At 42.5% G+C, this 12,212-nt stretch overlaps 1 protein-coding gene across 2 annotated transcripts; it reads right to left on the bottom strand.

Moving 5' to 3' along the window:
- Positions 1-437: 437 nt before the first annotated feature.
- On the bottom strand, positions 438-11,942 carry ptbp2a (polypyrimidine tract binding protein 2a). Of its 2 annotated transcripts, none has more exons than XM_083666426.1 (14): positions 11,858-11,942; positions 10,433-10,460; positions 8,965-9,034; positions 8,144-8,325; positions 6,833-6,976; positions 6,462-6,626; positions 6,210-6,320; positions 5,709-5,919; positions 5,090-5,205; positions 3,318-3,351; positions 2,749-2,841; positions 2,289-2,505; positions 1,965-2,042; positions 438-1,831 (listed from the first exon to the last, which is right to left on the bottom strand). In XM_083666426.1, the coding sequence occupies exons 1-14, from the start codon at positions 11,863-11,865 to the stop codon at positions 1,702-1,704; spliced, it is 1,587 nt and encodes a 528-aa protein (XP_083522552.1). In that variant the 5' UTR covers positions 11,866-11,942; the 3' UTR covers positions 438-1,701. The 2 variants fall into 2 exon arrangements, with proteins under 2 accessions (XP_083522552.1, XP_083522553.1); XM_083666427.1 differs by having other exon boundaries at positions 5,721-5,919.
- Positions 11,943-12,212: the final 270 nt, after the last annotated feature.

The following is a 12,212-nucleotide window of genomic DNA, read 5'->3' as shown; positions in this document are numbered from 1 at the left end:
ATATTTATGGTTCACTAATCTTACAATCTATACAATCAGATACTTTAAATCAGGCTTGTTTGGATACATGTTTATATATGTCCCAAAAATGTTTTAGGACATTTCCCACCCTGGACAGAGCATGACAGAAGCGTAGTGATGTGAGACCGGAGAGAAAAGGGGAAGAGGCAGCAGAGAGACAGAGGAGAGGTGAATACAGAGCTACAGAAGTGTTTATTGAGCATGCTACAGAGTTAAAGCAGAATACACACAAGAGAGAGAGAGAGAGAGCAAAAATCTAAAACACACAACCAAGTCAAAAACCTCCCCACTTTGTTAGAAAATTATTTTTTAATTGTGCCGCTTCAAAACTATACTGAATCTTACATTTCTTGAGATGTAAAAATTCAACTAATATAGAAAATATACATGACATTTTATTTTATTTTTCTTTCCCCCCAAACAGACACAGAATCTATTTCTCTGGATACATCTTTGCAGAAGGCTGAGGCTGAGCTTTAGAGGGAAGGGATTCTTCATGAAACAAAAGTGGGTACATGTACTGTAAATCTGAAGATAACCGTCTGAGAAATCCCATTGTGAATAATGTCGAGTCTGAATCAAATTGTGAATCTTTTCTTATTCAACAATTACAAAACATTTCAGAAGTTCAATAAAATGTTTCTCCTTTTTTTATGCAATGTAAATCAAAACTAAAAGGCACATAAAACTTTGGTCCCACAAAGTTGGCCCACTCCAGTAACAATCACTATCACAAGATGACTTCACTGTAGGCTCATTTCTGTTAGCTTCTTCCAATGCATGCAACACCAGATTTTTTTTTCAATTCCAAGAACTAGACATGCTTAGAAAACCACTGTCAACTTCAACCCATGTACAACAGTAAATTGCAATAGAAAAGCATCGAAGGTAAAAACACGTAAAGAATATTCAGCCACAAGCCACATTATACCATTTTAGCTGCGGATGAGTTGAGGAAACTTGAGAGGGGAAAAGAAAGCTAAATTAATCTCACAGGTAGAAACAGGGATTAAAGCTGTATCCTTTGTTGTCTATATGAAACCTTTTAAAGCATCATGGTCTTTGCTTAAAAACGGTAAAAAGACTGTTTCAATGTCAATCTAATGGCTAGTCATTCCACAACAACCAATGAATTGAGCCCAATTTCTTTTTACCTACAACTGAAACGGCTAGGCTACACCTCCTGAGTGGCAGATCTTGACAAACTGCATGAACACACAACTTAAATTGTGTTTTAAACAATGTCACGCACCGTCAGAATCAATGGGCCTCAACAGCAGGTTACGGGTATTGATGGAAATATTCAGATGCAAAGAGAGTTGATATTGTCAGGTAAGGCACATATCTTGTCAAATAATAATAAAAAATGAGGCGCCAATGTCCATTCATCCTTCCTTCATTTGAAAAAGTGTGTGTCTGTGTGTGGGGGGGAGGGAGAATAGCTTGCCTGTAATAGAAATTGGGCATGGGACTCACAGGGGGGATACACACATTTTTTTACACAGTTGGATTAGAGTTTTCTGATACTCTCAAGGAATGCTAAAACTTATAAAGGAAAAAACACAAAAATGGGTAAAAACTGTGGTCCCCAATGTCCAGAAACAGTAGTCAGGTTAACGCCAGAAAAAGCGCTTGGAGACAAAGCGGTGTAGATGAGCGCAGGTTTAGATGAGCGCAGGTTTAGATGGTGGATTTGGAAAAGGACACCCTAAGGTGCTGGCTGCCGCCCATGTTATAGTTGTGGAGGTCAATCAGGCACTGGATGGCCTCTTCCACTGAGGACATCTGTAGGAGCGCCATTTTGTGATCCCTATGAAAAAGGCAAATTGGTTACTGATGCAATCTAGGTATGTACGGTCAAGTTCATTCACAATAGAATCTAAAAAAAAAAAAGGACTGTTAAATCAGTTAGCCTACATTATGATGGCCAATAAGTTACTTACTGGAAAAATTTGAAGGCTTTCACAGTGCCACCAGAGTTGGAGAAAAGTAGTCGGAGGTCATCTTCAGCTACGTCTTGTCTATGAAAGTGAGACATGGGCTTAGCATTCGAACAATGGACACAGAGCTAAATGAAAAGTTTAAATCATGTCTAATATGTGATGCACACCCCAAAACAGTTTGGTGTTAAAAGGTAAGAAAAGCCAGCACATGGGTAATTGCTACTCCTAAGTGCTTTAAATAATCTTAAAACACACCGCACAACATTTTGCCTGGAATAACCTTTGTCAGAAAAGTGTACCCAAGTAGTTCCCTGGTGTACTTACGGGACATTGGAGAGGTGGAGTGTGGCGGAGGGAGGGAAGATGTTCTGGAAATTCTTGGACCCAGGCTTCTTGAATCGGTGGAGGGGGGAGTTTGTGAAGTCCTTGGTGAGCCCCTGGTCGTCCAGGCCGTCTCTGGGCAGCTGCACAGACTGGTGCTTGGACAGCGTCACCCGGATGATCTTCCCATACATCTTCTGCCCATTCAGATGACTCATCGCTGGGAGACACAGAAACAAAATCAGACACAAAGACTGAGGTGGGAGAAGATACAGAGCAACAGGGAGGCTTAGCTTCAACATTTAAAAGACAGAGGGAAGAGGGTCTGATCAATTCATACAATAGGCCGAATTCAGTTAAAAGAAAAATGATACATGATAACTACATAGAGTCCAGGTGTTTGCTGTTTTGCTGTTGTTAGAACAGACTATTGGGGAAAAAGAAAGACAATATAGAGGCTCACCTAGCTGGGCTTGATTAGCATCTGACATCTGTATCAAAGCGCTGTCCTTCTTGTTGTACAGTATCTTCACCCTCTGGGCATCCCCATACACCCCTGCATTAGAGCCATAGGCAGGCAGGAGGAGGGGGAGTGAGGGGAGAAAGAGCAGACAGACAGTGAGGAAACAAGTTAGCACTGGAGAAAGGGAGGTTTTAGACAGAGTAAGAGATGGAGAGCACTCATCAGATATAAAATTGACAATTGAAAGACTTGAACAGAGGTGTAAAGGACAGATAAGAGACACCCTCAAACAGATAAGTTAACAAGCTTGGTGAGATGGTAAATCAAACTACGTGCAAAAATCATATATAAACATGCATTAACACAAATCTATGGGTTGGTTTAGAGAGCCAAAAGAGGAAGGGGGAGAACCAAACCAATAGACAGAAGAGCAAAATACTACAAACTACAAGTCAAAATCATGACTGTATGGAAATAAATAAATACATAAATAAAGAGCCTAGTGGTGTTTCTAAAAAGAAAGAGAAATAAACAACAAAAGAAAAGGTAGAGTGCTAACAATAACATACCGAAGAGGGTAAACAGACTTTGGGGCGTAACCATCTTTAGAGGGAGAGAAGAGCAAGCAGCGTGAGACAGGTAGAGAGAAGAGTCGGAGGTAGAGAGCGGAGCGGAGATGGACAGATCATCCATAACGGAGGGTGGTTTCCCGGAGAATGGTGAAGGTGGTCATGGAGCATGGTTCAAGGCAGTTAATTTGTAAGAATGGAGGGGGGGGGGGGGGGAGTCGAGGGGATGGTTTGGGTTCAAGTCCAAAGCATGAGCAGTAGGGGTTACAGGGATGGGGTGGGATAGAAAGGTTGGGGTGAGAGAGGGGGGAGAGAAGGAAAGGGGATTATGGGAGGTGGGGGAGGAGGAGCAAATGCAAATTGGAAAAAAAACAAAATGGAGGGAGGGGGACAAAAATAAAAATACAGGTCAGTACACTGGAAATGCAGGAGTTTGGTCAGAGAATGGTTGGTTCATGTTCTTAGTAATAAATACACAAGCAAACAAATTGTGCCAAATGTCGTCACCCTGGACATACATGGGTAAAATCATAATCACAACGTAATAATAGGAGTAATAGTAATGGGAAGAAAGCAAACATGCAGTAGAGCTGGATTTTCAGAATCTCTCAGCTGAAGAGTATGAAATGTAGAGAATTAGTCGAAGACCATGCACTCAAATCCCTGTTTGTACCACCAGCATGCAAGAGTTGATGTGAAAACCACCTGACAGTGCGTTATGGCATTCACACGTCATGTTTGACCTCCACAGACACGTATGGAATGTGTGGGACAAGACATAAGAGTATCTGAAATTTGGGGGTCCTCTGAATGGAGAGTAGTGACGCTCCCACATTTCATAGGAGCCAGAGAGAGAGAGGGAGAGAGAGAGGGAGAGAGAGAGAGGGAGAGAGAGAGGGAGGGAGAGAGCTTGGTAAGTAGAGAGGAGAGAGCTTAAAGAAAGCAGAGATTTGAGTTTCAGTTCAGTGTGGCAAAGGAAGAGACAAGAAAGAAAGAAAAAAGAATGAGAGTGATGAGAGACAAGATCAAGGTTTGTGAAAGATTTAAGACACAGGTGGGAAATCAGAGAGCGGTCATGTCATATGAGCTTTCATATGAGCCAGAGAGAGGGGAAAGCTTAGAGAGAAAACAGAGAGGGTTAACCAGGTTCAGCTCAACATGGAAGAGAGAGAGAGGATACAAAAAGGTAATAGCGAGCATCTAGGAAACAGTGAGCAGAATCGGTGAAATGGAGTCACAGTTCAGGGACTGGAGAGTCCCTTTTCTATATTTTGAGGACCGGGGCTTAGGGGAAACATTTATTAGTTATTAAGGGTGAGGAGACAGATGAAGGGAACAGCTAGGACATCAAAAGGGCAACAACAAAAAAATACACAAAAAGATTAACAGAAACTAAGCTACATGCCCATATACTATCAGCTAGTGAATAGTATGTAGTGGCCTGGTTTATTGCTGGTGCATTATAACCAACCTCATTGTAATCAATTAATGACTGTAGACCTGTGCCTTTCAATCTTGTATTGAGGCTGATCCTATCAAACCATTCAACCAATCTGCCAATTAGCCAACAAAACATATCATTACATTTGTAGACCAACTAAAAAAAATCGATACAAAAGGGACACGAAAGACAATGATGGGAACAAAAGGAGCGGCACGGTGTGGGCTGGCTGAACGAGAGAGAGAGAGAGAGAGAGAGAGAGAGAGAGAGAAAAAGAGAGATAGATTAGGTCATGGGTGGTAAATTCTAGAGGGGGAAGGGTAGAACTGACCTCTTCGTTGAGGTTGCTGACCAGGAGCACGCCAGCGGAGCCCGAGTGTCCGGACAGCGCCACCCTCCCCGCGGCAGCGGCGGCGGCGGCAGCAGCACTCAGCGGACTCAGGGCACCTGCAACGGGCAAAAGACAGTAAGTCTCCCCCCAACGCCAGTGTCAAGCTGTGATGTAAGACCTCGGGAAAAAGATGTAACTGGTGGTTTTAGTGATAGGATAATTCTCCGTCAGTATTATGTGAAGCCTCCCTAAGGACTGTTTAAGCAATTTGTTTAATTCACCCTGAGGCCGATCTGGCATGAGAATAGCTGGGCGTTAATCAAACCCTTTCATTTCCCAACCCCCCCCCCCCCCCCCCTCATTTTAAAGCCCCTCTTCATCCTAGACAGCAGATTGTATGTCTACTGTTCTCAAGTATACAGTGTCAGGGCCTCAACCACCTGTCTGGGGAATTAGGAGGCAGGTGTACAACATTGCTGCGCCTCGGGGGAGAATCTTGTGGTGGCAGACATTTAATACATTACAAACAGCTCACACACACGCCCAAAACCCCCAAGAGTCCAAAGAGGAATGTGAAGAATAAAGAGAAGAAGGGAAAAAAAAAAAGAGAGGGATCTACCTGGGATCTTACCGAGCAGGGAGGAGGAGTCTTTGCTGAAGGCGGCGGCGACGGAGGGGTCCATGGCGGGCTGCCCGTCTCCCGCTGGGAGCTCTGGTCTGGTGTAGTCTCTACTCTTGTCGTTGTTGTACTTCACGTTCAGGTTGACCAGCTTGGAGAAGTCTATGCGCAGTGTACAACATGCATTGTATATGTTCTGACCGTCCAGGGCCTGAGGAAGAATGGAACATCACCAGTTATGTTAATTCCGTTTTTTTGCCGATTCTTGGTATTTATTTATTTTTAAAAATGTTTTTAGGGCATTTCTGCTTAGAAACAGTAGAGATTGACAGGAAGGATGGGAAAGAGAGGAGGGATGACATGCAAGACATGTCGAGGGTCGGAATTGAACCAGGAATCTTGCGATTCTTAGTGCTACGCCACTAAGTGCCCCGATTCTTGGTCTTTTAAGAGGATAACGTGCATCAGAAAAGAGCCGTTGGTGAGCCACCCCTCTCTCACCAGTTTGGCTTGCTGTGCGTTCAATGGGTCGCTGAACTGCAGCAAGGCTTGGAACTGATTGTTCTTGGTGAATGTGATTATCTTCATGACTGTACCAAACTTGGAGAAAATCTAAAAGACAAAACAGTGGACAAAGATGAAAACGCAATAATGTAACAGCTCCATAGCCGTTTAAAACTGAAAGAAGAGGATTTTTAAAAACACATACTAATATCAACAAAGTTAATAAGGTAATGAAGTAAGTGAACATACTTGCTGCAGTACATCCAGAGTGACGGGGTAGAACATGTTGTCAATGATTATTCTGAGCACAGGGCTGGAGGCTGCAGACAGTGCAATATCACCGGCCACGGAACCCGATGTAGGTGTTCCGCCCGCTTGGACCGCAGACACCGCTTGCAGGACAGCTTGTGTCCTCTAGGAGAAGGATGGCAAGGTGTTTGGATCAGTATAGGGCACAACCAATAGAGGATTACCATCTTTCTCTCTTATAAAGGACTTGCTAAAGAATGTTTAGACAAAACGTAGGCATTAACATCACACAGTGCAATTATTTTTGGACTATGGATGAATCCATGTCTGCTTGTGAAAGTCTGAGAAGTCCGTTGGACTGTCTTGCACACCTGGTTTCCTGTGTTGTCGGTTTTGAGTTCTTTGTGATTGGAGTACTGGATGAATACGGGAACGTTGCGAACTTGGGGTGTCACCGCCGAGTAGTAGTTCACCATGGTGATGGCTGCTTCCTCTGTCCCAAGCTCAATGAAAGCCTGAGCAGCAAAACACACAAAAAAAAGCATTTTGAGCTTCGTGTTATTGTACGCGGAGACAGATGTTGCATCTGTCATTTATTATCATCATTTATAGCCATAAAACAATCTATTTAAATGAGTACAGCCATGTCTTGATTATATTTTGCTCAGTCATACACTGTTCAATGATTCTGTTATGATCAATATTATACTCGATGATTTTATGTAGCAACAGTACAAATAGAGACAGCCAGTCAGTAGGCGCCAGTTACATCGTTCCCCTGGGTTCTATCTGTTGGTGGGGACGTGCCAAGTTAGGTGCAAGGCAACCCTGACATAAATGGAGGCCTCTTGTTATTGAACTGTGCATGTGTTGCTGTCCCTATAAATAGGCTGCGTGAAAACACCTCATCTGAGAGAGTTTGAGACAGAGAGAGATTGTGAACTTTGCCAGAGAGTTGGGTCTCTGCGCAGACAGCCGTTTTTGACTCTCTCCTGCAGATCTGTAATAAATGGTAAACCTCAATTGACTCCGGGAATCGAACGTGTCTTCTTTTATTTAAAGTATTAAAGTTGGGCCCAAAGGATTTTCCTTGCACCCTAACATCAAATGGTGTTTTATCTTAAGTCTTGCAGATATCGTACAGAATCAAACCAAAGAGGAGTAGGCCTAGACATGTTTTCTGGTAAGGTTCAAGAAACCACCCAGATTTTCACCATGATTCATTTCAGACAAACACAGCTGCTGTCCCCGGGTCCTTGTGATGAGGTTAGGGATGAGCGCTAATCGATTAAGACTGACGTTGGCAGTTATGAATCAAACAAAGCCGCAATACAGGAGAGGAATCCTTTCACTGTAATTAACTGTACTGTCAACCTGTCATTGCCATTGTATATAGCCATTCCATTGTGTACATTGCTTCACCGCTGTTTATACTGCTGCTTATATTCTATTTATTTTAATTTTATTTTACTTTAAAACGTATTGTTGCACTACTCTGTGGCACTGTCACTTTTGCATTTCACTGTATACTTGTATGCACGTGACAAATAAAGAATGTAGAATCTTGAATATCAGGGCCTAATGCCAACAATCTCCCACCATACTCGTTGAAAAGTCATCGGCCGGTCCGGACAGAGGGCAAAATGTAAAATGGATGCATTATCCTCAGACCTCCCACTGACCTGGTTTTTTCCTTTCAGCGTCAGGATGTTCGTGACCTTCCCAAAAGGCAACCCCAGGGCGATGACCTCTGTATCTGAAACTTCATTGGGTAGTTTTCGGATGTGCAAGACACGAGAGGGTGGCGCTTCCATTCTGTCTTCCACTCTTAACTTCTTACTGTCGCTTCCATTTGATGTGCCGTCTAGGAGACACAATGGGAAGCATCATAAACCGTTTATGGGATTTATGTCTCCTTGCTTTAATCTCCGACATCATTGACCGTACCGAATTTGAAAGCCAATGTCAATAAACCTCCCACTACAAATGTTAACAAAAAAACGGATTCAAAGACTGAGACTACAAAGATCTCATCACATGTAACAACACAAATGAGCACAGCCCAATAGTTAAACCTGCATGAGGAACACAGCCTTATCATTTATTCTGAAAGAGTGGAAAAAGAAGGCATTTTGTATATGGCTTTGAGAAACCTACAGAAGTGTGAAACCTACAAAATTACAGAAGTGTGCTCTATTTCTCTTTAAGACATTACAACCATCTTCAAAAGAGAGACATTAAAATTCACAGCACTACACCATCACTATTCCAGTCACATGCTTGCGTTGTGTGGGTGCCCACCTACAGAGGAGCACAAGGTTATTCAGATACTAAATACCTCCCGTGAGGAAGGGATCCACAATACAGCAGTTTCACTTTGAAACACCCATTAATTCTTTGATTTCTTTTAATGCCGTTGGACACCGATCAAATGACTTATGCAAATTCCATTCAGCGGGCTAGACAAGGGGAAGGGAGCCGAGAAAAGGGGGCCCAAACTCACCACTGATACTGCTCATGGCAGAGTTGGGGCTGTTGTAGAGACCGCTCGACAGCAATTCGTCTGATCCCCTCTGGAGAGAAAACAGCGAAACAAAGAGAGCAGTGAGTGAGAGTAAAATAAAGGCATGCTCTCCAAGAAAGACACCTTTTATTTGCAGTCAGCCCCCTCAAAGAAAACAATGAAATACAGCTCTCTCAAGACAGTCGGAGGAAACGGAGGGGCATAAAACACCAGAAGAGTCGGCCCTTTCTTTTTCTTTTTTTTTTCCCCCCGCATGTCGGTTTAATCTCGCCGAGTCTAGGATGTCAGACATGTCATTTCATCTAGATCTTTCTGTGCTCCCTGAAGGCTCGGAGCTGTCCGCCGCAGTCGGTCGCTGACGCACTGGGGGCGCCGCTAAAACTGACTGATGGGACAGCATGTCCAGGCGTGGAGCCATTACAGACCCAACTTCCTAATAGGCCATCTTAGGCTTCTCTCCTTCGTCTGTGAGTGAATTTGAACAAATTGTTCTTTAGCGCTAACATTCTTTATGGTTACGATAAATTAGATGCGGAGCCCCCCATAGGGCCCAAAGTCCACAAATAAATTGCAGGTAATAAAGTTGTCTATGACTTAAACGTGACGACTCACACACCACAGCTAAGAAATGTTTCTTCAAGCCAACCTTCTTTTGACATGAAATATTGATGAAAGAAACACTATGGCAAGGACCAATCTTATGAGAGAAATCTGTTTTTGCAACCATCTCCCTTAGCCTAGAGGAAGACTTAACTTTGTTTTGTACACACAAACATGCTGCTGTTGCAGACAAACTAGGTTAGGAGGTCCAGGACCACAATGTATTTATACAACATAACCAGTTTTTTTCTAAACCAACCCAGACATGCACTGTTACCATTTCATTGCTCAAATTCTAATACCATGAAAGCAAGAAATAAGAACTTTAAAATGAAATGAAATGCAATCAAGCAGTTTCAATCTAATACATCATCCCAAAACCGTAGTCCATTCAAGATCAAGTAGCCTATACAGCTAGGCCTATTGCTACTTGTGCAATATGTTTTGCTTCTGACAAAAGATCTTCAGTAGGCCTAATCAAAGAACATTCTATAGCCTACTTAGAACATCAAGCTGACACATGCATGCTCTAGTCCCAATACATAGGCCCTGGCATGAATAAAAAAAAGGTCCAGGATCAAATAGGGACAAAAACCTAATGGTAATGTTTCATCTCGATCTTGGACGCTGTATGAAAACAAACTTTTGGCTGGGCCTGACCAACATTTACAGGTCTGGCACCGTCCCAACAAAAATCCTGTGTGTATTGCATTGCAACTCAAATGATAACTGTGCTAGTATATATAGCCTACTATCGATAAAAACAAAATATGATACTATTTCAGTTGGGTTCTGTGTACTACCATTGCTGTAAATTAGTATCTGTTTGTGGTGGACTAAGACTTACCTTTACGCCAACTGCAACATCACTGATGCTGGAAAAAAAAAAAAAGAACAGGGAAATGTTGAATTATTAATTGTTGTATCGACTATGATTAGGCTACTCATAACCATTTAGTCTGCTACTTTAATTCATGGTTTGACATAACAGCTGGGATCTGTGCTAGTTCCTCACTAAATTGATAGACTTCCGTCAACAAGGGAAAAACATGATCCAGTAACCCAGCTAGCAAACTGGACAGCTACAGCTAAAAGACTTCAAGTTAGTCCTCATTGTGAGTGTGAGATGAGGCACATGGTTAGATCATTACATCTGACAGTATGGAGGCCATATAACCACCAGGGCTAAACTGCATAACTAGCTGACAACTGTCCACAAAATAATTGATGATCAGATCATCAAGATTCCTAATCCTATAATCAAGTCTCACAACACACCCTTTCTGACTGGACTGGTGCGCTCCATCAACTAGCAAGCTAGCCAGCCAAATGTTTCTAAATAGCAAGCATTATCAATCGGGCAATCAATCAGACTTTGTTTGAATGTGAAGTAGCCAGAGTCACCTCTACCTCAGGGGAGGCTGGTGGAGGTAGAAATCAGAGGATGGGCTCATTGTAATGCATGGGATGGAATAAGAAACATTCCATTCCATTCATCAGGCGTGTTTGATACCATTCCTCACTCCATTCCACGTATTACAACGAGCCCATCCTTCGATTTCTACCCCCAGACTCCACATGCTTCTGTTCTGATGCGATGGCTTGTAAGTGATCTGACCAATCCCTGGAAGGAAAACGTTCCCAGCATGGATTTTCCATCCATATCGGATATATCTCGTATCAGATATGAAACTTATAACCACATACTTAATAATAAAATACCCCCAAAATAAAGAATATATCACACGAGTGATGCATGCATTACTTAACTAAACTGGCTTAACTAGCTTGCTAACAGCAACATGCATCAGCTGTAACTTCCCGTACCATTTCAGAAGCTAGACTGACCCCTTGTTAGCACTAGCAAGTAGGCGTGTTGACTAGCTCACGGGTTAAGTCTAAATGCTGGAAAATAATGGAACGCGTCAATAATGGAGCGTTGTTGAACATTACCAAAACAAGTTTCCCGTTCACCTTGATTATAAGCTTATGATCTGTAAAATCATTATATAAAGGAGCGCTACAATTACACATTAGCTACGTTATATAAAACATAATATTCAACAACATCCAACGTTCAATGGAACGCTATCGTTCCAGGGATTAGTCATACCCTAGCTGGCGAATAAATACCATTGTCGCTAAAGCCATCTAGGAGATATTTTGGCAAGTTATTTTCAACAAGATTACATCATACACACACAAGACGAATTCGCGTGCTTTATACATGTAAACAGAAGCACGAATGTGTACAATATACAATGTTGCTCACCCGTCCATTGCCGGAGAATCTCTCTGAACGACAGAGTTTTCAGCAATGTTCTCTTGCCAACAGCACCAAGCAAGCACACACACACGGCAACAAAATGGAGGTGGCTGGAGACAGTGGCGGAAATAGGCGGATATTGTCGAACCATTCGAAATAAGCACTTGAAGTAAGCTAATGTAATGATAGTAAAATACAGTATGTTGAATGTGAGAGGATTTTCTTTAACATGTGGATTGTTTTGGCTTCTCTTTCAGACGACTCATTTCCTGTGGATTATACTGAGAGATGAAACATGTATCAGTCAGTCTTCAATGTTTGATCTTGATCAAATTAAAGGGACACTTCACCAACTTAAAAC

This window comes from Argentina silus (genome assembly GCF_951799395.1).
Source record: "Argentina silus genome assembly, chromosome: 1".
Lineage (NCBI taxonomy): Eukaryota > Metazoa > Chordata > Actinopteri > Argentiniformes > Argentinidae > Argentina > Argentina silus.
This window is presented reverse-complemented; position numbering and strand designations above follow the sequence as displayed.

Bases quoted from the DNA above. Each gene is read 5' to 3' on its own strand.
- ptbp2a (XM_083666426.1), bottom strand. The intron at 2,842-3,317 runs GTATGTTATTGT...GCTCTAATGCAG, and splicing joins AAGTCTGTTTACCCTCTTCG to GGGTGTATGGGGATGCCCAG. The intron at 2,506-2,748 runs GTGAGCCTCTAT...TGTGTCTCCCAG, and splicing joins TGCTAATCAAGCCCAGCTAG to CGATGAGTCATCTGAATGGG.